The following is a 26,891-nucleotide window of genomic DNA, read 5'->3' on the forward strand; positions in this document are numbered from 1 at the left end:
GCTCTGTTTGCCAAACATCATAACGAAATGTAATGAATGCATTCTAAACACAAAATATACAAGAGAACTGTCAAAAATAGCGCAATGAGATGAACGCAAGGGATATGATAAGGGAAGAATGTAAATGTAAAACAATCGAATAAAAAGAAAGTGGAAACGTAACACAGAAAGCAAATTTCATAAACCATGGTAATATGGATTTTATTGATAACTTAAATCATACTTAAAAGTTTTATTTTAATATAATAACTATAAATGAACTAAAGTAGCAAGAAAACTCTTTTTCACTATCTCTCTTTTTCTTTCTTCTCAGATTTAACTCATCTGCTGTTGGATCAACGCATTTTTCAACGCTGAAAAAGCTTTTTTCGAGTCTGTGAAGTATCAGAAATATGTGGGTAATGTGAGGAATCCGCTCGAGTTGTCAATAGCTTTCTTCTTCTTTCAGTGTCCGATTATCGAACGTTGATGATCATATTGGCAATAATTTATGGCACTTCTAAATAGATTGGCGGTGGTGTCTTGATACCGCTTTCGGAGACTTCGGATCCAAGATGTTCTTATTCGGCCTGAGCCTCTCGTTCTGGTGACCTTGCCCTATATTATGAGATGTAAAAAGTTATACCTCTCTGGATGTCTCACAGGACCGAAATATTATAACTAGAGCTCGGGAAATATCCACTGAAAAAACTCAAACATATGCATTCAAATATGCACAAAAAACAGTTGAAATATGCACTAAAATATGTTTTTATACATTCAATGCATATAAATAAAAACGCAATAAACCTTGTTTTAAAGGGATTTAACTATTAATTTTTTGCCAATGTCCTTAGCTGTCGTGGCCTTTAAGCTAAATAAAAAAAATATTTATTTTTTCCCAAAGTAAAAAAAGTATTTATTGAAATTTCTATCACCTTATCATTATCCCATCACATCATTATATTCATTATTTATTCTTTATATTTATCACCATCATTCTTGATTATAGTATTATTTCAATTAAAATTATACATTATTAAACGTTTTTCTAAATTTTCTACAGAAAAACTCAACCGACTATCTGATAATAATTATTTTTTGTATACAGAAAAACTTCTTTCTACTTCACATGAAGTTAAAGCAGCAAACTTAAAATATTGTATAGTTTTACCTATAATATCAAAAATTATCTTCACATTTTAATAATATTATTTATTTGAATTATTTTTTGATATCCCCCATTTTTCTTTAACACTGTGTAGAATTTTTGATACACTTTGTTGGTTTCCCCAAGGTGGTAAATTTCAATACTTTGGTCTAATGAAATGTTTTGCTTTTCTAATTTAGTAATTGGTTCAGCAATATTTACAAAATTGGTTTGGATATGTGTCAAATTTTTTTTTATTAAAGGTTTTTTAAAACATCCACACATTTTTTATAGCACCTGAGTTATCTACATCGAAACTACAAAAATAATGACGTCTCTAATTCCCTCAAAATTCTCGGTTATGAAATTTACCGAATTTACCCATGTTCCCGATCTAGTTATCACAGGTTCAGGTGGTAAAGGCGCATTTAGGGGAGTGCATTTAGATTTTCACTTCGGAAAAAATCAAACAAGATAAAACTTTTTGTAATTTCATTAAGAAATGTTTAATAAACAACATATCAAAAAGTTCTACTCGAGAAGTGGGTGCTTAATTTTTTATTAAACAAATGAATAGCGAAGTTAGATATTTTTTTAAATAACTTCGAAAATATAATTTTTAGAAAAAAACTGACTTGACCATTTAAAAATTCAGAAAATTTTACAAAAAAAACCTTATATAAAGATTTTTCCAAAATTAAATCTCTAGCTTCTGTAATTTTTTATTTATAACGCTAAAGACACCCTTCTCACACACATTGGCGCACTGTAAACTAGCGTTGGAAGAAGTGCACGGCTGATTTTTTTAAATGTAATTCTTTAGCTAATAGATCAAAAGAAATTTTACAAATTGGACATGAAAGAACATGAAATAAGCTATCTTATGGTTGTAATAAAAAGAAATAAAATGTATGGACATAAGTACGGTGTGGGCGGAAAGTGAGCCTTACATGAATTTTGTTTAAAATGATTTAAAAATGTGTAAATAATACAATTTTACTTATAAAACTCTCAAATTTGCACAACTTACCTCTCAATCAACTTACTAAACGATGTTTCATTAAAAAAAATCTCAAAAATTTAATTCAGATAATAAGATGTCTCAAAAAATGTAACTTTTGAAAACTTCGTAGTTTTACAGAATTCCCACCATTTTAAGACGATATTACTCAAGTTTGAATAAATCTAATACAATTTTTTTGCTATTTTTTTGAAGATTGGGATGTAATTTTTAAAAACACTGAATTATTTTAGTTTAAAAATGAAATAAACAATTTATTTTTAAAAAAACTAAGAAAGATAACAAAAATGTAATACAAAAACCGAAAATTACCAGCTGAAAAAATGTATATACAGAGTGATCAAAACTTTTTTCTGTAAATCTTACCTAAAATACATTTATTAATAAGCTTCAACAATAATAAATGTTCAATAAAAACATTTTTTTTAGCTCTTATACAGTATGTCTGCGAAACTTGGAACGTATTGATAACTTTTTTAATATCAGTTTTACGAAAAAAAGGTATTCTTTATAAAATACTCTGCATCGTATATAACATAAGATGCAACCATCACATATCAAATTTTGTTAATTTTGTACGAGGTATGTCAAAAAATATGAATTTCACCCAAGAGTAAAGTACCTTTATATTTCACAATATCGAAAATTTTTATAAAGAAAAGTTGTTTGGAATTAAAAACTATGTTTCACTATGTAATTATATCCTTCTAATCGAAAATTTGTTTTTTTTAAATATTCTTTCTAATACATTTTAATTTTTAATATAATTGTGAAAATTATTTGTTTATCCTTTTTTTTTTAAGAATGAAATTCCATATTTGTTTGATTGGATTCTACTTGTTTTTCATTTAAATATCCGCCATTTTGGATCCGCCATTTTGAAATTTAAATTTTTAATCTTTAATTCAGATTCAACAACCTGTTAAATATAAAGACAATAAATGTTTTAGAAAAATGTTCTTTTTTATGTTCTTTTTAGAAAATCCTCATTTTGGATCCGCCATTTTATAGTTTATAATGTTAACATTTAAGTTAGGTTTATCAAAGCTCTCAAAAATAAATATAATATGTAGAAATAAATACATTTTGTAAAGAAATTATCATTTTACAACTATTTTTTAAGTTATCCACCATTTTGGATCTGCCATTTTATAATTTAAATTATCAAAATTCTATTCAGGTTTAGCAACCTCTCAAAAATATCCACATATATCTAAACAAACACGTTTTATAAGAAAAATTCGGATTTTACAACTACTTTTTAAGGATTTTTAGGAAAAATCCACCATTTTGAATCCGCCATTTTGAATTTGCAAATTGTAATGTCAGATTCGGGTTCAGCATAATCAAAACTAAAATAAAAACATTTTTTATCAAAATAAAATGTTGAATTCACCCATATTCAACATTATTTATACAAAACAATTGTTATTGTTTAAACAATTAATAAACAATTAGCGGCGAAATTTGTGAGTAGAACTTTTTACTTTAACATATTTATAAACTAACAAAAAAAGTTTTAGAAAAATATAACCTTGTTTGATTTTTTCCGAAACATTGTATCTTTTCGTTCTAATTGCACTCCCCTAATTAGGTAAACGATATTTATACACATCTACTCGCAGAATGGCTATTATTAAGGGGATAAAATATTTTTTTATATTTGATACAAGAGTATTGACCATTGGAAATTCTGTCCTTCCAATTTCTGTTACTTTATTTAAAGCGTGTGCTAAACAAGTAACAAATTTGAAAAATAGTTATTTTTCTACTGCCGTGCTAGAAGAGCCACTTTCACATTTCGTTTCCGAAAGTTGCACTTTCCCGCACGGCATGCGGGAAAGTAAAATACCTTGTAATATGGAATTATAATATATTATAACACATGCAATAAACTAATATTTAGATATTATTTACTAATTTATTTCAAATTTATCTTATTGTGTTCATCTTTTAATGAAATTAGCGCGATAATTCGATGAAATAAAATTATTTTGACATAATATTAAAAAGTCAGATCAGTAGACAATTACAATGGTTTTGAATCGTCGTCATGGAAACCAATATCGTCGTCGTGGTAACCCATTATATTGAAAGTTTGGTGTTGACAACCTTGTCAAAGAATTAATTTGTGTATTTTCACTTCTAAATAAAAATTGATATAACTCCATTTTTTGTGGCTTTTTTCCAAACGTACGGATTTTCCTAACTAGTGCGGAAAGTGATACTTTCACGCACGAGACTGCCGTTGACCCGAACGACGCGATAGCGGACTTCGGGCAAGCAGTCGAGTGCGGGGAAGACACTTTCCGCATCAGTTAGGAACAATTTTTTTCTAGAGTACGTTTGGAAAAAAACCACAAAAAATAGAGATATCAATTTTTATTTAGAAGTGAAAATACACAAATTAATTCTTTGGCAAGGTTGTCAAAACCACTTTCAATATAATGGGTTACCACGATGACGATATTGGTTTCCATGACGACGATTCAAAACCATTGTAATTGTCTACTGATCTGACTTTTAAATATTATGCCAAAATAATTTTATTTAATGGAATTATCACGCTAATTTCATTTAAACATGAACACAATAAGATAAATTTGAAATAAATTAGTGAATAATATCTAAATGTTAGTTTATTGCATGTATTATAATATATAGTAATGAAACACAGACTTACTCACAATCATTTAATTATACTTTGACGACCGGTTTCGATCTCTACAATATACAGATCATCTTCAGGTCGGCGTTACAAGTAGTTAAATGCTACAATAAGAGAAAACTTGTGTTAGACCAGTGTCTGATTGAAGAGATGTTAATAGAAAGCCAAATTTAAAAATTTTTTATAAAATTTTTTGAAATAAAGGTTTGCAACTGTTGACATTTCAGAATATTGGTATATACAAAGTCAAACCTATGAGTAAAAATGCTCATAGGCATGTATGTGCAAATGGGTGCATACAGTTTGAATTTGTTGAGATTAAAATTTTTAACCATTAAAAAACAAAATAAACATAAACTGACTTAAATATGCTTCCAAATTCAAAGTAGTAATAATAAAAGAGATAGTAATATTGTTCTAATCTACTTACATGCCGTTACAAGGATTGCGTTGCAACTTAGTTGTTGTCATATTAGTACGTCCAAATTATGCTAATTGGTTTGTTGGGATAGTGATAGGGTAAACAGACATGTTACGTAGGTTAAAACACAGTAAGATTTCAAATTTGGAATTGATCCTGAAGGAAGATGCGTATGTGAAACGGGTGATGTTTTGTTCGAATGGAGAAAGACAATGCTCCAGGAGTTGCGTATTAATTGTAGCAAAGTATGAAATGTTATTCTAGGATCTTGTACAAATGTGATGGTCTAAGCTCGTAGATGTTATACGATGCGGGCAGAGGTCAAAGTATAGGACATGACAAATAGGAAATTGTTGTCATAAATTAATACAATTTAAGATATGTTGTTCTCAGTAAATTAACTGAGGGATGTCATAAGTATAATAATATCATAATATTATGAAGTAGTAAGTGCCATACACTATGAAACTATGAAGTGTATAGAAATAAAGGGAAACTAGTTAGTTAAATGAAAAAATTATTATCAAAACATCGGTTAAGAAACTGTAAATTGAAAAATTTCAAAAAGGTAAGAAATTGATAAAATTAAAGAATATTTTGTTTGAGCTATTGTATAATGGGATATGTACAAAGAAAAAGAAAGAAACGAAATATTAATGGAAGGGTGTAGGCACTTACTTGAGAATAGTTTTTAACTAAATAAATAAATTAACACATAACACATAGGGTTTAAAAGCACAAAGACATAACAATTATTGGTAAAAGGTTTTTTTAAGGGAGGTAGCACTACATTTCCCCAATTACTATTTAACTTAGTTTTTACTTCCTAAATTGAAGTCTAGTTTTTGTGTTTTCAAGAGGGAATATTGACAGTGTAGACAGATGTAGGTTATCTGAAATGTCAAAACACTTCTTCTCAAATGTTGTACAGTAATTGCCTATTTTAATTAAATCTCTTAGTAACATAAAGTATACAGCATTTTCAAATTTTACAAAAAAGATAGTTGTTAATTTATAGCATTAATAACAAAATCTAAACTATATGTGTAACCACTATTGTGAAAAAATGTTGTAACAATAATAAAAGTACATGATTAAAAGATAACAGATGTATTATTCTACATTAATATTCAAGTAGAGAAGAATTAAAGTAGAGAAGAAGTGTTGAGTTTAAGTGTAAGTAGGCAGTGCATAATCTAACGTACAAGCATATCACCTGTTGCATAATTGTAGATGAGTAAGATAAATTGATTAGCCTAGTCTATTTAAATTTAGTAAATGAAAACAGATATAAGACGTGAAAGTTATAACAAAGAAAAAGAAAAAGAAAAATAAAAGAAAGTTGGTTGGTAGTATTGTTAATATTGCAGTCGTGGCAATGCCACGTCAACGAGGTCAAAGGAAGCGGAATGTTTAATGACAGGTGTGTAGAGGGAGGTAGGGGGGGGTGTTAATTTAAAAGAGAACCTAAAGTTTGTTTAAATCCTATTTGTATTTAAGTATTGGTGCCAACCAACTTCCTCATGCGCCATAAATGGTAAGTTATAAATTTAAAGTATTTAATAGATTAAAAGGTTTTGATAACTTGTACAAAATGATCATGCACTTCCATATCGGAACTTATTAAATTTATAAAGCTATAATATAAAATGTGTAGTCTTAGTGAATTACAAATAATTTAGGGTGACATTTTTATATTGAGAAACACGTGTTTAATGTTTAAGAATATTGCACTGATCAGACTCCGTATTAAATGTTCAAACGGTCAGGCAACTATGAGATATTAACAGAATGAGCTCAAATGCCATACCAGCAAATTTTCTGACATTTTAAAAAAGTTGTAGGTTACATTTTTATATCACCACGTGGAGAAGTGCAGATGGTAATTGATTGTCCAGTAATGAAGCTAAGATGGGAAAATTGGCTGTGTACTGAGCTACAAAATCATCAAATTCTACAGGAAACGAACAATGGAGAATGGATTTGAATAAAATTAAAATTAGCGGGATTTTGGAAATTAAGAGTGAGTAGTTGTTGTAACTTTTTAAAAAATTTTGTAAGAGTGTGTATAAGATTGTGAGTTGGAACTAAGTAGTTTGAATGAAAAGGCGGGTACGATAACTGCTGTTGGTGTATGTATATTGAAAGATAGATTTGAAATAAAATTTTAGATTTTGCAGGTTTGAACTTTTAATTAGATGTCGGGTTGTGTACTGTAGTAAGAGTGGGTTATTTTATAGTAAAACTGAATAAGCTGGTATAAATTCAAGCTCTAATTGGGCATTCAATGTATGTCTAGTAGGGTCCTTTAAAGATTTTAAAATCTCAAAATGTTCCAGGTTATTCAGGACGTGGCCCTTTTTGCAGATGTGAAGAATTTTGAAATCAATGTCCGGATTGAAATTATGGTTGGAGTTACGGATATGTTGGGAAAAATGAGATTGTCCAGATGTTGGGCGCTGTATGTATCTAAGATGTTCCTTCAATCTGGTGTCGAACGATCTAAAGGTTCTTCCGACGTAATATGACGAGCAGGTATGGCATTTAAGCTCATAAACTCCACAACACTCAGATCTATCACGACTGTCCTTGTTATTCAAGAAAACCAAACCTAAATTTGAATTAGTTCTAAAGGAAATATTACAGTAATCTTTAAAAATATGAGCTAATTTGTAAGAGAATTGACCTGTAAATGTTAATGATCTATATGGTTTTGGCTCCTGTTCGACTAGAATAGGCTGTGTATATACTCGATGTTCTAAAATTCTATTTGTTTTTTTGTGTAAAATTTTATTTACTAAGTCCACAGTATAACCATTATTAACTGCTATTTGTTGGATAATTTTTAATTCTTTGTTAAATGAAGTTGTAGTCAATGGGATAGAGACAAGCCTGTTGATGTAACTATAAAAAGCAGCCAGTTTATGTTGTATGGGGTGGTGTGAATCGGCAGGGATAACTGTACCTGTATGGGTTGGTTTTCTATAAATACCAAAGTCAATCGTTCCATTTCTGAGTGTCAATGTAAGATCTAAAAAGTTCAAACTCTTTGAGTCATTCTGAATCTCTAAAGTAAATTTAATAGTGTCATGTAAAGTATTGAGGAAATCTAAGAAATCGTGAAGAATGTCAATTGTGCCATTCCATATTATTAAAGTATCGTCAACATACCTAGCGTAAAATTTAATATAATCTGTAAATGGATTATTTTTCACTATTTTATTAGATTCCAAGTCATTTAGAAAAATATCAGCTAATATCGGTGAAAGAGGAGATCCCATAGCTAGTCCGTCCGGTTGCACATATGTGGTGTTGTTGAAATTAAAGAAATTCTGACTCAGACACAAATTCAAAAGCTCTGTATACTCAATAATTTGATTAGGATGGTAATTATTATCCTTTCCTTTACTGATTCTCCCACTCATGCATTAGCTTCTCACTTAAACAAATTCCTTAAAACCTTTTACAACAATAAATTCGATTATGTAGTCTCTAACAACTTAAGTTTGACAAATAAAATTACAGAAGTTAATCTTAGTAATGAAGATTTATTGATTTCCTTAGACATAACTAATCTCTTTACTAACATTCCAACACAAGAAGTTATCAGTATTGTTGCTTTAGACTTGTGGAATAATAATTACCATCCTAATCAAATTATTGAGTATACAGAGCTTTTGAATTTGTGTCTGAGTCAGAATTTCTTTAATTTCAACAACACCACATATGTGCAACCGGACGGACTAGCTATGGGATCTCCTCTTTCACCGATATTAGCTGATATTTTTCTAAATGACTTGGAATCTAATAAAATAGTGAAAAATAATCCATTTACAGATTATATTAAATTTTACGCTAGGTATGTTGACGATACTTTAATAATATGGAATGGCACAATTGACATTCTTCACGATTTCTTAGATTTCCTCAATACTTTACATGACACTATTAAATTTACTTTAGAGATTCAGAATGACTCAAAGAGTTTGAACTTTTTAGATCTTACATTGACACTCAGAAATGGAACGATTGACTTTGGTATTTATAGAAAACCAACCCATACAGGTACAGTTATCCCTGCCGATTCACACCACCCCATACAACATAAACTGGCTGCTTTTTATAGTTACATCAACAGGCTTGTCTCTATCCCATTGACTACAACTTCATTTAACAAAGAATTAAAAATTATCCAACAAATAGCAGTTAATAATGGTTATACTGTGGACTTAGTAAATAAAATTTTACACAAAAAAACAAATAGAATTTTAGAACATCGAGTATATACACAGCCTATTCTAGTCGAACAGGAGCCAAAACCATATAGATCATTAACATTTACAGGTCAATTCTCTTACAAATTAGCTCATATTTTTAAAGATTACTGTAATATTTCCTTTAGAACTAATTCAAATTTAGGTTTGGTTTTCTTGAATAACAAGGACAGTCGTGATAGATCTGAGTGTTGTGGAGTTTATGAGCTTAAATGCCATACCTGCTCGTCATATTACGTCGGAAGAACCTTTAGATCGTTCGACACCAGATTGAAGGAACATCTTAGATACATACAGCGCCCAACATCTGGACAATCTCATTTTTCCCAACATATCCGTAACTCCAACCATAATTTCAATCCGGACATTGATTTCAAAATTCTTCACATCTGCAAAAAGGGCCACGTCCTGAATAACCTGGAACATTTTGAGATTTTAAAATCTTTAAAGGACCCTACTAGACATACATTGAATGCCCAATTAGAGCTTGAATTTATACCAGCTTATTCAGTTTTACTATAAAATAACCCACTCTTACTACAGTACACAACCCGACATCTAATTAAAAGTTCAAACCTGCAAAATCTAAAATTTTATTTCAAATCTATCTTTCAATATACATACACCAACAGCAGTTATCGTACCCGCCTTTTCATTCAAACTACTTAGTTCCAACTCACAATCTTATACACACTCTTACAAAATTTTTTAAAAAGTTACAACAACTACTCACTCTTAATTTCCAAAATCCCGCTAATTTTAATTTTATTCAAATCCATTCTCCATTGTTCGTTTCCTGTAGAATTTGATGATTTTGTAGCTCAGTACACAGCCAATTTTCCCATCTTAGCTTCATTACTGGACAATCAATTACCATCTGCACTTCTCCACGTGGTGATATAAAAATGTAACCTACAACTTTTTTAAAATGTCAGAAAATTTGCTGGTATGGCATTTGAGCTCATTCTGTTAATATCTCATAGTTGCCTGACCGTTTGAACATTTAATACGGAGTCTGATCAGTGCAATATTCTTAAACATTAAACACGTGTTTCTCAATATAAAAATGTCACCCTAAATTATTTGTAATTCACTAAGACTACACATTTTATATTATAGCTTTATAAATTTAATAAGTTCCGATATGGAAGTGCATGATCATTTTGTACAAGTTATCAAAACCTTTTAATCTATTAAATACTTTAAATTTATAACTTACCATTTATGGCGCATGAGGAAGTTGGTTGGCACCAATACTTAAATACAAATAGGATTTAAACAAACTTTAGGTTCTCTTTTAAATTAACACCCCCCCCTACCTCCCTCTACACACCTGTCATTAAACATTCCGCTTCCTTTGACCTCGTTGACGTGGCATTGCCACGACTGCAATATTAACAATACTACCAACCAACTTTCTTTTATTTTTATTTTTCTTTTTCTTTTTCTTTGTTATAACTTTCACGTCTTATATCTGTTTTCATTTACTAAATTTAAATAGACTAGGCTAATCAATTTATCTTACTCATCTACAATTATGCAACAGGTGATATGCTTGTACGTTAGATTATGCACTGCCTACTTACACTTAAACTCAACACTTCTTCTCTACTTTAATTCTTCTCTACTTGAATATTAATGTAGAATAATACATCTGTTATCTTTTAATCATGTACTTTTATTATTGTTACAACATTTTTTCACAATAGTGGTTACACATATAGTTTAGATTTTGTTATTAATGCTATAAATTAACAACTATCTTTTTTGTAAAATTTGAAAATGCTGTATACTTTATGTTACTAAGAGATTTAATTAAAATAGGCAATTACTGTACAACATTTGAGAAGAAGTGTTTTGACATTTCAGATAACCTACATCTGTCTACACTGTCAATATTCCCTCTTGAAAACACAAAAACTAGACTTCAATTTAGGAAGTAAAAACTAAGTTAAATAGTAATTGGGGAAATGTAGTGCTACCTCCCTTAAAAAAACCTTTTACCAATAATTGTTATGTCTTTGTGCTTTTAAACCCTATGTGTTATGTGTTAATTTATTTATTTAGTTAAAAACTATTCTCAAGTAAGTGCCTACACCCTTCCATTAATATTTCGTTTCTTTCTTTTTCTTTGTACATATCCCATTATACAATAGCTCAAACAAAATATTCTTTAATTTTATCAATTTCTTACCTTTTTGAAATTTTTCAATTTACAGTTTCTTAACCGATGTTTTGATAATAATTTTTTCATTTAACTAACTAGTTTCCCTTTATTTCTATACACTTCATAGTTTCATAGTGTATGGCACTTACTACTTCATAATATTATGATATTATTATACTTATGACATCCCTCAGTTAATTTACTGAGAACAACATATCTTAAATTGTATTAATTTATGACAACAATTTCCTATTTGTCATGTCCTATACTTTGACCTCTGCCCGCATCGTATAACATCTACGAGCTTAGACCATCACATTTGTACAAGATCCTAGAATAACATTTCATACTTTGCTACAATTAATACGCAACTCCTGGAGCATTGTCTTTCTCCATTCGAACAAAACATCACCCGTTTCACATACGCATCTTCCTTCAGGATCAATTCCAAATTTGAAATCTTACTGTGTTTTAACCTACGTAACATGTCTGTTTACCCTATCACTATCCCAACAAACCAATTAGCATAATTTGGACGTACTAATATGACAACAACTAAGTTGCAACGCAATCCTTGTAACGGCATGTAAGTAGATTAGAACAATATTACTATCTCTTTTATTATTACTACTTTGAATTTGGAAGCATATTTAAGTCAGTTTATGTTTATTTTGTTTTTTAATGGTTAAAAATTTTAATCTCAACAAATTCAAACTGTATGCACCCATTTGCACATACATGCCTATGAGCATTTTTACTCATAGGTTTGACTTTGTATATACCAATATTCTGAAATGTCAACAGTTGCAAACCTTTATTTCAAAAAATTTTATAAAAAATTTTTAAATTTGGCTTTCTATTAACATCTCTTCAATCAGACACTGGTCTAACACAAGTTTTCTCTTATTGTAGCATTTAACTACTTGTAACGCCGACCTGAAGATGATCTGTATATTGTAGAGATCGAAACCGGTCGTCAAAGTATAATTAAATGATTGTGAGTAAGTCTGTGTTTCATTACTATATTTAATATGGACTCACATATGCAACCCATTCAATATTTGTATTATAATATATTATATTGCCATATCATAAGGTATTTTACTTTTCCGCAAGCCGTGCGGGAAAATTTACTTTCATGCACGCGGTGCGTAAAAGTGCAACTTTCGGAAACGAAATGCGTGCGTGAAAGGGGCTCTTTTAGCACGGCCGTAGAAAATAGTTATTTTCCTAACCAGTGCGGAAAGTGATACTTCCACGAACAATTGCCGTTGACCCGAACGAGGCGATAGCGGAGTTCGGGCAAGCAGTCGAGTGCGGGGAAGACACTTTCCTCATGAGTTAGGAACAATATTTTTTCTAGGGCCGTACGTTTGAAAAAAAGCCGTGAACTCAACTCCTCTGTCATTATATCAGGTAGAATGACAAATGAGGTGTCAAATGAAAGCTTATAATCCAAGGATGGTACTAAAGGTGAGACATTTGGCCAAGGCTGTCTGTCCGTCCGACCGCGAATATAACTCAATATTATTGTTTGTTTGTTACGAATAATTATAATTTTAATAAAAATGATTATTTTTTCAAGAACAAAGTATTTTATTCAATTTATTATTTGTATTAAGCCGTACTAGTTGGCTGAATTACTTTCTTCTTCTTGGCTTTTCCCACTATGAGTTTGCCGTTTTCGTCTTCCATAGCACTCTATTCTCCCAGTCGCCATCTCTGAGGTCTCTCTCTATCATAGCATTTCCTATGTGAGTCTTCCATCTCACAGCAAGTCTTCCTCTCCCTCTTCCTCCCCGTGGGTCCCAGTTCAGTAATCTTTTCGGCCACCTGTGCTCCGGCATTCTTTCTACATGCCCGTACCATTTCAGGGCTCTACTTTTACTACCACATCTTTTTTGTAATTGAGCATTCCACTTTTATTCTGTTTCATATTTCCTCTCTTCTAATTCTATCCTACCTGGTAATTTGTAGACACCTTCTCAGTTCTCATAAACTCCAATTGAACTGTTCGTATTTTATTTCGTATTACTGTTGTCACTGGCCATTCTTCCGCTCTTGTAGGGTAATATTCAGCACTATGCCCTGAAAAATCCTTTTTTGTTTTCTTTAGTTAGAGTGTTCTTCCATATCACTCCATGGAGTGCTTTCGTGGCTTGATTTTCCCATACTATTTTCATTTCTATATCTTTCATACAAGTGCCATCTCGGTTTATCACTTACCCTAAATACTTAAAAGTTTTACAACTCTTAATAGTGTCTTCCAAACTTATGTTTACAGCAGCAACCAATCTGTAATTAATTACTTTCGACTAGATTAAATTGGTTTAGATTAGGCTAAACTAGTTTATCCTGATACAAAAACATACACTTCAGGATAAACTAGTTTGGCCTGAAGTGTGCGTCTTTAAATTAGGATAAACTAGTTTGGCCTACGCGCGATAGGACAAACTAGTTTGGCCTAGGCCAAACTAGTTTGTCCTGAAATCGGGTTTGGCCGGTAACATATATACCGGTTATTCTATATCCATAATCTAACAAAAATAACAAAAATGGATTTAAACTTATATTTTGTCGAGTTTTTTTTTGGCAAAGTAATTAATACTTACAAGCTATAAGCCAAGCAAAAATACACAATCCCACATCCATAAAAATAAACGCAAATTCACATTGCCATTTAAAAAACGTACTGAAGGGAATGTAAAAATAGTAAGGCATAAAATCTTGACAGGTTCTATTGGTTCCTTCGAATGTTTGTCCCTTAATTTCACTGTTTATTATCAGTTCTGAAGAAATATGAGCCGAAACACCAACAAAACTATACATTACAAATACCTAAAAACATTAAAAAATGACTATTTAATTCAAAAACAATTTATAGACGATGCAACGAAGCATTAAACCTTGGAATTTTGTGCAGTAAGATTAATCGTCATGCAACTTTTTGCATTCGATCCGAGAAAGTGTCAGGCAATTTTGTGAACTAAATTGATCTCCGGCAAAAAATTTTATGCATGAGAAAATGCATTTTCAAAGTGCATCTCGAAGAGATGGAAAATGGAAAATTTTATTACAAACTTCACAAAGATCACTCTTAAGTATTTTGATTTTATGTAAGTGTGCTGGATAGCATGCGTGGGATAGAGTTGAAACCTTTGACTTAAACAGTCCACTGTACTGAGAAACAGTCCGTTTTTTTCTAAATTGCAGGAGTAGCAATATTTACTGCTTCTTGCCATGTTTCCAAAAACAGCTGCGTCACTATAACCATTACGTGCAATTCACGTTGGTCAATAAGTCTCGGGCCTAACTAGTAAAACATTTAAAAAAATTCTTTATTCATCAAAATAGACTCCTTTAGATTTATCTTTGCCTTCAAAATAGGCTTCAGTTTTGGCGATTACTTCCTCATCGAAGCTATTATCACTTATCACGGAGCATTTTTTTAGATCGGAAAAAGATAGCAATCACTGGGGCTTAGATCTGGACTACACGGTGGGTGTGGAAGCAATTCAAAGTTAAATTCGTGCATTTTGCTATCGTTTTCATCGACTTGTGACTGGACACAATGTCTTGCTGAAACAACAATTTTTTTTTCAACACACGAGGCCGTTTGTTTGCGATTTTGCTTTTCAAATGCTCCAATAAACCAATATAAAAGTCGCTGTAGATTAGTTCTCCATGTTTTAAATAGGTAATGAAAATAATTCGTTGTGAGTCCCAAAATACAGAGGCCATAATTTGGCCAGCAGTTTGTTGCCTCTTTGGTCGCTTTGGACGACTTTATCCGGGTGCTATCTACTCAGATGACTACCAATTTGATTCCCGAGTGAAGTGATGAAACCATGTTTTATCCATTGTAATATACCGAGGCAAAAACTCCGACTTATTTCGGTTAAACATGTCCAAACAGCGCCTAGATTCATCAATTCGTTGTGGTTTTTGCTATGGTGTGAGAAAACCCGGCACCCATTTCAAAAACAGCTCCCTTTGCATAATCCCCAAATGTGTTCATTGGGATTGAATTCACAATTTTAAGGGAGCAGTCTAATCACATTATGTTTAAAACTATCTATAATTTCGTCTACCATCAACAATTATGGTTTTTCATTCCTTTTGGGCAACTGTGGTAATACCTGCTCGAAATAATCCTAAGGAAATGAAATATTTTCATTCGTTAACCATTATTTTATTGTATGTACTGTCCAGAAATTTGTTCGGTTGCATATATAAAATTCCCGAATGGTATGGGGCAGTATCCAAAACTTGGCATAATGCCCCATACTGGCATATGTTTTTCTTTCAGTAATTCCACAAACATCTCCGTATTCATGTTATCATGATAATCAGCCGATTTTGGTTTTGATGAAAACACAAGATTCACTCCATCAATAAAAGTATATTTTGCCACCCGCATGCAATATTATAATATATCTCTTTCCCTCAGTATCGGTGTGCTTTTAGTTTAGAAAAATAAGGAAAAAAAATATCCTGTTGATGACACATCCCCGTCCAGGCCGAAACTAAATTTTTTGAGTAGTATGGACATCTATAATAACAACCTAATATGTTTCCTGCAGCCAATTTTGATGATATACATATTGTTATATTTCTATTTGATATGAAAATTAAATTTTGATAATTATAAACAGAATTCAATTTAATATAAAATATTTTCAATTTTCTCAACCACGGGCATATAAATTTAGAACAACCTGTATACAACAAATTGTTATATTTAATTTTAAGAAGTGATTAGAAAAAGCTTACGGAACTCGGGACAATGCGCCGAGAAGAAACAAAGTGAATGGCGCGTACCATTATCGTTGTTCGCGGAAGGTTCGATCATTAGCCTATGCTAAATAAGACTCAGTTGAAAGAGATAATAGGTCATTATCGTTGTTCGCGGAAGGTTCGATCATTAGCCTATGCTAAATAAGACTCAGTTGAAGTAGATAATAGGTCATTAAATTTTGTAAATAGTAGAAAGTAATTTTAGAATGGGAATTAACTATTTTTTTTTGAAATCCATTAAGCATATTTAGAAAGATTAAAAATTGGTTTTGAGGAAGACTGCGAATGAGAGTTGGTGGTGGAAGGTTGATTTGTGAATTTGGAAGGGATATTTAGAAAGTAGGGGAATGGATGAAAAAGATAGATCAGAATGTTTTGAGCTGTCGAGAAGTGAAGTCGAGTAGTAAACGGTAGTGTACGGAGAGTGAGAAAGCCGGTGTAGTTCCGTGAGTGTGGAGATCTATCGTGGAACGAGAGGTAGGCCAGGTTGAGAGTAAAGAACCTCCTTGAGCCAAGAGTGTCCCGGTAGCTGATTGCAGTTTCGAAAAAGGTAGAACACAGCATCACGACAGAAGCAGGAACGAGAGCTATACGAGCTAATCTTCAAAGGAGAACATTACTGAAAGCCAGGACGAGGTTTTGATCGCAGCCAAGGATAGCAGGAAACGGGTCTTGTGTGAAGACATTCTCAGTTCACCAGAAAAAGGTCAGTCTCATTTGTTTGGACATGAATGTATGGGTTTTTCGTATTAAATACCACATTATAAATTGAAGAACATAATAAATAATATCAGAAAAGCTTCATCAAACTTAAATAGAATTGTTGCTAATAAATCCTAATAGTTAAATGTTAATAAAAACTTTCAATTGGAAACCAAAAGGAAATAAGATTCCCATTTGTAAATGTTATGTTTAAGAATAATAAGATCTAGCAAATATTAAGCAGTGATTGCCATTTAAATAAAATAAACAATATTTTGATTATAATTGTAACCCATATGTGTGTTTTATTTTACTCTTTTCTTTCCTATCCCGATTAGGAACCATTGAGAAATACTTAGAAGCCACGTAAGTAAGTAATTAATTTTATAATTCGCCCTGAGATTGAAAACATATTGATATGTGATCTGGTAAATTAATTAGATTATGATTAATGCATTGATTAAATTAAATGACATATAAGAATATTATCTCATATCAATAATCAAGATCACATCAATATATAGTTATAAACAAATAAAGGTCAAATAACGTGAATTTTCGCTTTTTTCGTCTATTACCAAAAATTTAAGCATTTTAAACCAATTTGAGAGTAAGAAACTCACCATGAACCGTATAAAAAACTTCAATATGACGTTCGCGGAATATGTCTATCCTTATTGGTTGCTTAGAAAATTGAAAAACAAATCATAATTTTGAGTTTTTATAAATATTCATAACTTATGTAAAAATTAACTTAAACCTTCTTATTACACGGAATGGTGAGACTTCTGGTGCTTAAATCATACCCTAAATTTCAAAGCAATTAGTCAAATAGTTTAAAAGTTATTTAATAAGTCAAAAAATGATGAAGTTACAGTAATACTTTGGATAGTTATTATTACAAAAAATAATTCTAAATATTGCGAAATTATTTTGCAAGAACATGTGAATTAAAAAAAGGGGGGCTTTTTTTTAATTAAGTTAATGGTGCAAATGTTCCTCTTTCATAAACTGTCCGAAGTATTACTGTAACCTCATAATTTTCTGACTTATAGTGTTGCAAAAAAAAAATGAATTTGGGATAAACAAATTAAATAACTTTTAAACTATTGGACCAATTGCTTTGAAATTTAAAATGTAATTTAAGCACCAGAAGTCATAGCACTTCGTGTAATAAGAAGGTTCTAACTTAATTTTTACATAAGTTGCAATTTTCTAAGCAACAAATACAGTGCCGGATTAACCTAACTTCGGGCCCTGGGCGCTGGAGGTTTAGGGGTCCCCTTCATTGCTATTCGTTGTCAGTTTTTTAACAAGAAAACACATGCATTAACTATAAAGGTTTCTTGTAAAATGCATAAAATATTTTTTTAAACAAGCAAGAAGAATAGCAAATCTAAAAAATAATCCAACAAATACATTTAAAAACATAAATAAAAACAGAAATTTCCACAAAACAACACATGACAAGCAAAAAAAACATATTCTAAAAAATACATAAAGACAAAAATTAGATCACTTTTTTTCTTGACTTGGCATTCGCAAACTGCCATATAATATTATCACAATTCAGTTTCTCCAGTTCTTCATTCTCAATATACAATAGTGATAATGCGTCTAGGTTTTCTTGACCCAAATTTGACCTTAAATAGGTTTTTATTCTTTTTAAAGCCGAAAAAGACCGCTCGCCTGACGCATTAGAAATTGGTATCGTCAAATAAATTTTGCAGTAAAGTTAAAATATTGGAAAAAGTTGCTTTTACATCCTGGAAGAATCAAATTTTTCATAAATTGTATGATGTTTATTCAAATTTTGGCATAACGTTACAAAATAGGTAATTTCGTTAAGGCCCATTTATACATATCAGGGCCGTGTCCGTTCCGTGTTAAGACAGGGCCCGGTCCAAAAAAAAAACAATGTGTACTCTTATGAGCATATTTATACATTGGCGCTTCCCGGACGAGGCCCGTCCGGGCCCGGTCTGAAATTAATCCCAGCCGATATTTTTGCTGTCGGCACTGGCGACGCACGAAAATGACACGGATCGCAGGGACTTGTATAAACACGATTTTATTCTTTTGTGAGCGCGACTGGTGGAAAACAGACAAGCAATAGATATTGTGAGGTGAGATCTTCTATCCAAGCCGAAATATTTTCAACTATATTTTACACAGAGATATGTAATAACGTTTTCCTCTCTTATTCGGCTCGGTACGCACACTGCCACAACCCGGTTGTATGTGAATATCGCAATAAAAATACCCGGACTCGGCACTGACCCGGAACAGACACGGCCCGGGTATGTATAAATGGGCCTTATGCAAGTTCTCTTTGGTTTCATCAACATCGTTTTTATGTTTCTCGCATAAAGTATTAATTGACCGGACTGGGACGTTTCGCCGTCGCCGTTTCGCCGTCGCCATTTCGCTATCGCCGTTTCGCCGTCGAGCCACTTCGCCGTCGGCCGTTTCGCCGTCGAGCCAGTTCGCCGTCGGCCGTTTCGCCGTCGCCATCCCGGCATTGGTTAAGTTTACAAGAACGTGATAACATACTAACTTTTTTATACTAAATATCGCAAGAACGTGATAACATACTAACTTTTTTTATACTAAATGTCAGTGTTAATAAAATGCTGAAGTTGCTAGACTATTATCAGATTCCCGGAAATAAACAATATTGAAAAAAGGGATTTCAATTTCAATTGTTTTTACTCTATCAAAAATAAAAACTTCATTATGCAGAAGTGATGGTATATAATCGTTCGAAAACCATTCAAAACTTATATACAAGTAATTATCATCCCGAAATTATAAGTACGAATGCTAACAACGAAATGGCGACGGCGAAGTGGCTCGACGGCGACGGTGAAATGGCTCGACGGCGAAACGGCGACGGTGAAATGGCTCGACGGCGAAACGGCGACGGCGAAATGGCGACGGCGAAACGGCGACGGCGAAATGGCGACGGCGAAACGGCGACGGCGAAATGTCCTAGACCCTTAATTGACGTCTTGACTTCTTCTTTATCTCTAGATTAAAAAAACATCTAAAAGCTGATGTTACAACCTTGTAGCATTCAATTCGCGATTCTGAAAACAGCGACTAATTTTCTAGACTCTAGATTTTCTGCGACAGCAATTTTTTTGTTGCTGCGACTACAAATCGCAAGTGGAGTGCTAGCCTTAGTGGCCACTGTATAATGCCAAATTGCAATTTTTGTAATCGCTTTACTTTTAAATGTTTGTAAGAGTGCGTACCTATTGTTTGGGTATTGGCATTTTCGAGAATAATCTATTCTTTATCAATAAATTAGATTTATGTATATCTATTTTTGTCTTTCGTTAAGTAACGTTTACACATATCCAGTAACTGGCGCCAGTCTCACTGGAATGCGAGTGCTTGATTAAGACAGCGCTGGATAGGTTCGTTTACACGTATCCAGTAACTGGCGTCAACTGCGACTGGAACGCTGTGTTTACACGTGTCTACAACCACTGGCACGGGGTTAAAGGAGACGCGGACAAGGGCCACTGGCATGAAAAATAGGCCAGCTTTCTATTCGAGACAGCGCTGGCAGACAGCGCTGGACTGGAGCAAAAAAGCGTTTACATGATGCCACTACCATGCCAGCACTGTCGTTCCAGTGCGACTGGCGCCAGTTACTGAATACATGTAAACCTGCCTTCTATTTCAAAAGGACTTATTTTATTCCTATTTTAAAATAACTTATTTTAAAGCCGAAAAGTGAGATAAATTATTATTTAAGCCCCACAATTCAAAATGAAATTATTAGAAACTGAAAAAACTCCGTTTGTACGATTATTTTGGATACAATTCGACACATGGCCATTGATTAATAAGCTACACAGTTTTTACCCAGTACCTGGGTAGTTTTTAATCAATGACATGGCGTAATCTGACAACTTTCTGTAGTTTTTGGAAAAGGGCCCCGCCACAAACACTGACACGGGGCCCCTGTGGGGCTAGGCTACGTCACTGTGTATAGGCGTGAAAAGATGTAACAATAGAACAAAGGCGTTTGCAGTGTATTGGCGTATCTGCGTATGAGATTTTTTTCGGAGAATATGTAAATTATTTAGCGAGTTTATTTTTTTATAATTAAAAGAAATAAGTCCCTTCGGGCCCCTCCGGGGCCCGGGCCCCTGGGCGCCCGCCCCAAGCGCCCAGTGGATAAACCGGCACTGAACAAATAAGGATAGACATATTCAGCGAACGCCATATTGAAGTTTTTTATATGACTTATGAGTTTCTTAATCTCAAATTTGTTGATCTTGCTTCACTTTTTGGTAATAGACGAAAAAAGCGAAAATTTACCGTTTTTTGATCTTCATTTGTTTATATCATCAAAATCGGCTGCAGGAAACATACTTATAGGTTATTAATATACTTAGATGTCCATACTACTCAAAAAATTTGGTTTCGGCCTGGAGGAGGATGTGTCACGAGAAAAATCTTATTTCTTTGGACTATTTATGGATGTTATGCTGTTGTCTTGCCAAATCCGTTTTATTCTACCTTTAGCAAAAATCCACGTTTCGTTGAAATAAAGAAATAAAGGCTGTCCTTTTTTAAAATTATTATAGTATGACACTGTCACACTGTTATGTTCCACTAGTCTATCGAATTTCTCCCGGTAATACCACACTAACCCAGAGTCCAGATTAGAGTTTATGAGAGCCCCGAGCTTAACTGGGTTACTTGGACAAAAGATCATTGCTAATCATCTAATACAGCGATTCTCAAACTTTTTTTTACACGTACCACTTACATAAATTCTGCGTCAATCGCGTACCACCTATTAAAAAATTAGATAATAAAATTTACTAATTTTGGCAAAAATATATTTATTTAAAAAAGGGCATTATAAATGTTACAAAATAAAACTTCCCAGTCTAACCCAGTCCAAAATTTCAGTGAGAAGGATGGTTCTGCATAGCTACAACAAGTGAATCGATATCAGGATCAATTGTGCTTAGTTTAATTCGTAAATTTGGATCAAGATTAATCCGACTGCGCAATTTATTTTTCACTTGTAGCATAGCAGAAAATCCTGTTTCACACAGGTAGGTCGTCGTAAAAGGAAGTAAAAATAACAATGCTTTTTCTGATAAGGCTGGATATTCATTTTTAATATTTAGCCAGAATTCAGCTAATTCTAATTTTGAAAACTCTATTTTCAAGCCCCCATCACAAAATAGTTCTATTAAAGACTCTTTTTCATCCTGTTTTAATATTTCAGGAATGCTATCCAAAATAAATGGTTATCGCATCCAAAGAAACTAAGCATAGTCTTCGTCAAAATATTCTTTAAAACTATCAGTTAGCATTTGACAATGCTATTTTATGTTAAAAATAAGATCATCTTTAATCTTTATTTCATGCTCAACCACAAAATTTTCTAAATTGGTAAACGACTGCAAGTCTTTGTTTGAAACACTATTTTCATCATATAACATTTCTTGATAAAAGCATTTATTTTGTCGTTTACAGAAAATCGATTATGTGATTTACCTTGTAAGCTTAAGTTTAGGTCATTTAATCGATTAAATATATCTGTTAAGTAAGCTAGTGTTGTGAGCCACATTTCATCTAATAACCGATCACGCCGTTCAAAATTGGTTTCCATTAAAAACACATGTACTTCAGAACGCAACTCGCATAACCTGTTCAACATTTTTCCTTTTGATAGCCATCTTATCTCTGTATGTAGCAATAACTGAATATGATCACTTCCCATTTCAGAGCATAGTTTTGAAAATAAACGCGAGTTTAAGGCTCGAGATTTTATGAAATTGACTATCTGAACGGCTTCATGGAGAAGATGTTTAAATTCATCGGGCATTCGCTTTTCTACCAAAGCGAATGCCCGATGAAATTGACTATCTAAACGGCTTCATGGTAAACATGTTTAAATTCGTCGGGCATTCGCTTTGCTACTAAAGCGAATGCCCGATGAAATTGACTATCTGAACGGCTTCATGGAGAACATGTTTAAATTCATCGGGCATTCGCTTTGCTACCAAAGCGTCTCTGTGGATACTACAATGGGTAAAAGTACAATTTTCTGCAACCAGTTTTAATTTGGCAGTTACACCTCTGTATTTTCCTGTCATGGCTCGGGCCCCATCCGAACAGAAACCAACGCATTGTTTCCAGTCTAGTCCATTTTCCACAAAAAAAAATCATTGATTTTCTTGAATATTTCATCGGCAGTAGTTCGTTCCGTTAAAGCCTCACAAAATAAGTACTCTTCTTCGATTTTGGTTTGAAATATATAACGCACATAAACCATAAGCTGAGCATAGTTTGTTACATCTGTGCTCTTATCAAGTTGTATTGCAAAAAAAATACTATTTTTTATCCGGTTTATCAATTGTTCTTTAACATTTAATGCCATTATTTCAATCCTACGACGTACGGTATCATTGGATAATGGTATAATATTAAGCTGTTTACCTGAATTCTCCCCAAAAATACACGTTACCATATCTTGTGCGGCAGGCAGAACTAGTTCTTCACCGATTGTATGCGCTTTTCCACACTTCGCAATTCTTAAACTCACGAGGAACGATGCCTCTACTGCTTTTTGGTTGCTGCCAGTGAAATTCGACATTAATTTTTTTGTGCCTCTCATCTCCGTTAACTTCCTAACGAAGTAATCCTTAGGTTTTTTTCCAACACTGAATGTTTTGTATTGAAGTGGCGTTTTAATAGCGAAGGTTTCATACACTGGTTAGAAAGAATTTCCGAACAGATTACACGTTGGGGCCTTGGCTCATCATTTATATTCGTGAATGTAAATCCCATATTAATTTATTCAGGATCATATTTCCTAACCGCCACTTTTAGTTTTTTTGAAAGAACTCTTTTTGTCATCACCCTGTATAGACTCCGACTCTGTAGTGGAGCTCGATGGACCGGGATTTTCAGATGTTCTTTTGTCTCTTTTAAGCCACTTATCCATTTTTTATATGCAAAAATTAGCACGAATCAGTAACAGCAAATTACTCATCATCATCATCATCATCATCATTTGGCTCTACAACTCTATGTGAGTCTTGGCCGCGCTTACTATTTCCCTCCATTGTTGTCGGTCCTGAGCAGCTATTTCCCATTGCTGTACTCCCATTTTGCGAAGATCGCTGGCTACTGCGTCCTTCCATCTCTTTCTTGGGCGACCAACTGACCTTTTTCCAACGGGCCTTTCCCAGAATGTGGCGTTTATAAGTCTTTCGTCACTTGATCTTAGTACGTGACCCGCCCATCGTATTCTGTTTGATTTAATGTAGCGAGCAAATTACTCGTTTCGACAAAACCAACCACAACGACTGACGGCCACGAGGAAACTGATGACGTGAATCAAGGGCGGTGACAGTTTGCCGCGATTCCAGTGTTGCAAACAATGAATAAGACATTACGCTCTTGTGGTTTCAAACTCGCAGCTTTGCCATGCACAACGTAAAAGATAACATTTGTTGGTAAATTTTATTAAAATTCTTCGTTTCTTCTAGTTTATAGAGTACCACCTTAAAGTGCTTTGCGTACCATCAGTGGTACGCGTACCACAGTTTGAGTACGGCTGATCTAATACATTAGTAGACAATTAATTTCAAATTCAAAAAAGAGAAACTTACCAAAATAGAAAATCTGGAACTTGTAATTTTTTCATCGGATAGGAACTGCCCAGGTGAAAAATCCTTAGTGGGTTCATAATAATATTGAACATCTTGTAAAGTATCCATAATCCTTTTGAGTTTCTGTCGTCCAAAAACCAAGATGCAAAATTTCAAAATTCCAACCAAATGAGTAAATAGCATTCCTATATGACTGACCAGCTTATTAATCGTTGTTATAGTTTCATTGAATATCAGGCATTCGCATATTAAGAAAAACAATCCAGATCCATATAAGAAAAATAGGTAAATTATGTAAAATACTCGAAAAAGGAATCTGTGTTCCCGAGTTGGGATCCACATTCCAGATATTTTGGTAATTATTTCGTTTGTGTGGAAAAAGTTTTCTGGATAACCAAACCTTTTAGGAGTATCAAGTTTCTCCATTATGCCTGTAAAATTTTGTAGTTTTTTAAACAAAGTACTGCAAATTATTTTTTATGAAATGGGAGGCATAAATTTTTCGACAAAAATGCTATGTCCCACAGGAACAACCTCAAACAATTTTAAGCATATATTTTATATAAATAAATACATAACAGTCACCTCGTATGTTATAGGCAATGGCGCCAGTCAGTATCTAAAACAAAGTAAAAAAGTATCTCAAAAACTTTCGTCTTAATTGAATTGGTAAATCTTTCGTTTGTTGCCACGTAGCTTTAAGTTTTAGCAGTTTAACAGTTATATACACGTTTTATTTATATAGAGAGCTTTGTAAATTCAAAGCAAGCAGATCAAAAACACAATGACTACTCAGCATGATCGATTTCTTGATCTTTTTTCTTTATATCTGTCGCTAGAGACTGAGTGAATAATCTGAAAATGACAGATCAGGAGTAGGGTCATTCCAAAGTAAATCTTATCCCTTCGAGAAAAATGATGAAGAATTAGAAAAAACCATTTTTTTATTATCAGATGGTTCTTTTTGTATGAAACTTTTTAGTGTTCATTAATAATTCATAACATTAGTATACGTTAAGGTTTTTCAAATCGTTTTTGCGTCATTAGCTCAAAAACCCTAATTATAATTTGGATAAGACGCATTTTGGAACAACGCAGTGGATAAGACGCTTTTTGGAATAACAATAATAGTGTAGGAAACAGAGGTTGAACCTTGCAAAATGGACACAAGTCCGGTTTTATTTTTTTTCTGGTAGATCAAGGGGTGCTTATTATAAGACTAACTTTTTCTGAAAAAATTTCGCCCCGGAACCCCCTTTTTCACCCCTTTAAAGGGGGTAATTTGTGGTTTTTGCGGAACGTAGCCCTTCCTGTACCTTTTACAAAAAAAATGTTTTATAGAAATATGAAGAGAACTATATTTTCTATGATTTATTTCCCGACAGCATATGTCTATCATCCACCGTTTAGCGGGGGTGGCGCCCCAAAGTTGACAAGTTTTTAAAAAAGATGTTTTTAAAAAATATATATTTTTCCCTAACTGTAACGGAAATTAGGAAGAAATCCTGCGACAAATATTCACAAATAAGTGACTGATTTTTTGGTATAGGTTTCACTTAAGGGTAATTAGCCTATTTTTAATTACAGGGTGTTACATTTTAAAAAACTCCTTTTTATACCATCTGAACCGTTTATGCTAGAGTAAAAAGACTTTCATCGATTACCCACGTACTGGTGCTATTTACAAATTTGTATAATTTACCCCCATTTTTTCCTCGGAACCACCCCAAAAAAAGAAGAATTAATAAATAAAGTGATTTTCTTGAAAACCTTCACACACAATGCCCTTTATTAATATGCTTCATATATCATTTTGTGCACGTTATTATTATTCATGCATGGACACCAAAAGCGATTTCCTAGTGCAACCCCTGTAGCCAAAAATAAATAAATAAAATGGGGGTTGAAACTTTTTTTTTGTTTTTTGCTTTTTGATCCATAAGGGCATATGCTTCATCAATAGTGCTTTTTAAAAATATATATGGTTATTGCAACATTCCTGCGGAAATCATCCCTATCCTTGAAAATATACTGCAGAAACTACCCCTATCCCTTGG

The 26,891-nt window shown here is 32.8% G+C and overlaps 1 protein-coding gene across 1 annotated transcript in view; it reads right to left on the reverse strand.

Annotated features, from left to right (window-relative positions):
• Positions 1-25,331, reverse strand: part of LOC114334933 (odorant receptor 4-like) — a 37,757-nt gene extending 12,426 nt beyond the window's left edge. The window contains exons 1-2 of the mRNA XM_050656487.1: positions 24,835-25,331; positions 14,293-14,518 (exon numbers count right to left, since the gene is read on the reverse strand). Coding sequence (XP_050512444.1) covers positions 14,293-14,518; positions 24,835-25,260 — 652 coding nt within the window. The 5' untranslated portion in view covers positions 25,261-25,331. The remainder of the gene's footprint in view (positions 1-14,292; positions 14,519-24,834) is intronic.
• Between the last annotated feature and the right edge of the window lie 1,560 nt (positions 25,332-26,891).

This window comes from Diabrotica virgifera, chromosome 7, assembly GCF_917563875.1.
Source record: "Diabrotica virgifera virgifera chromosome 7, PGI_DIABVI_V3a".
Classification (NCBI taxonomy): Eukaryota; Metazoa; Arthropoda; class Insecta; order Coleoptera; family Chrysomelidae; genus Diabrotica; species Diabrotica virgifera.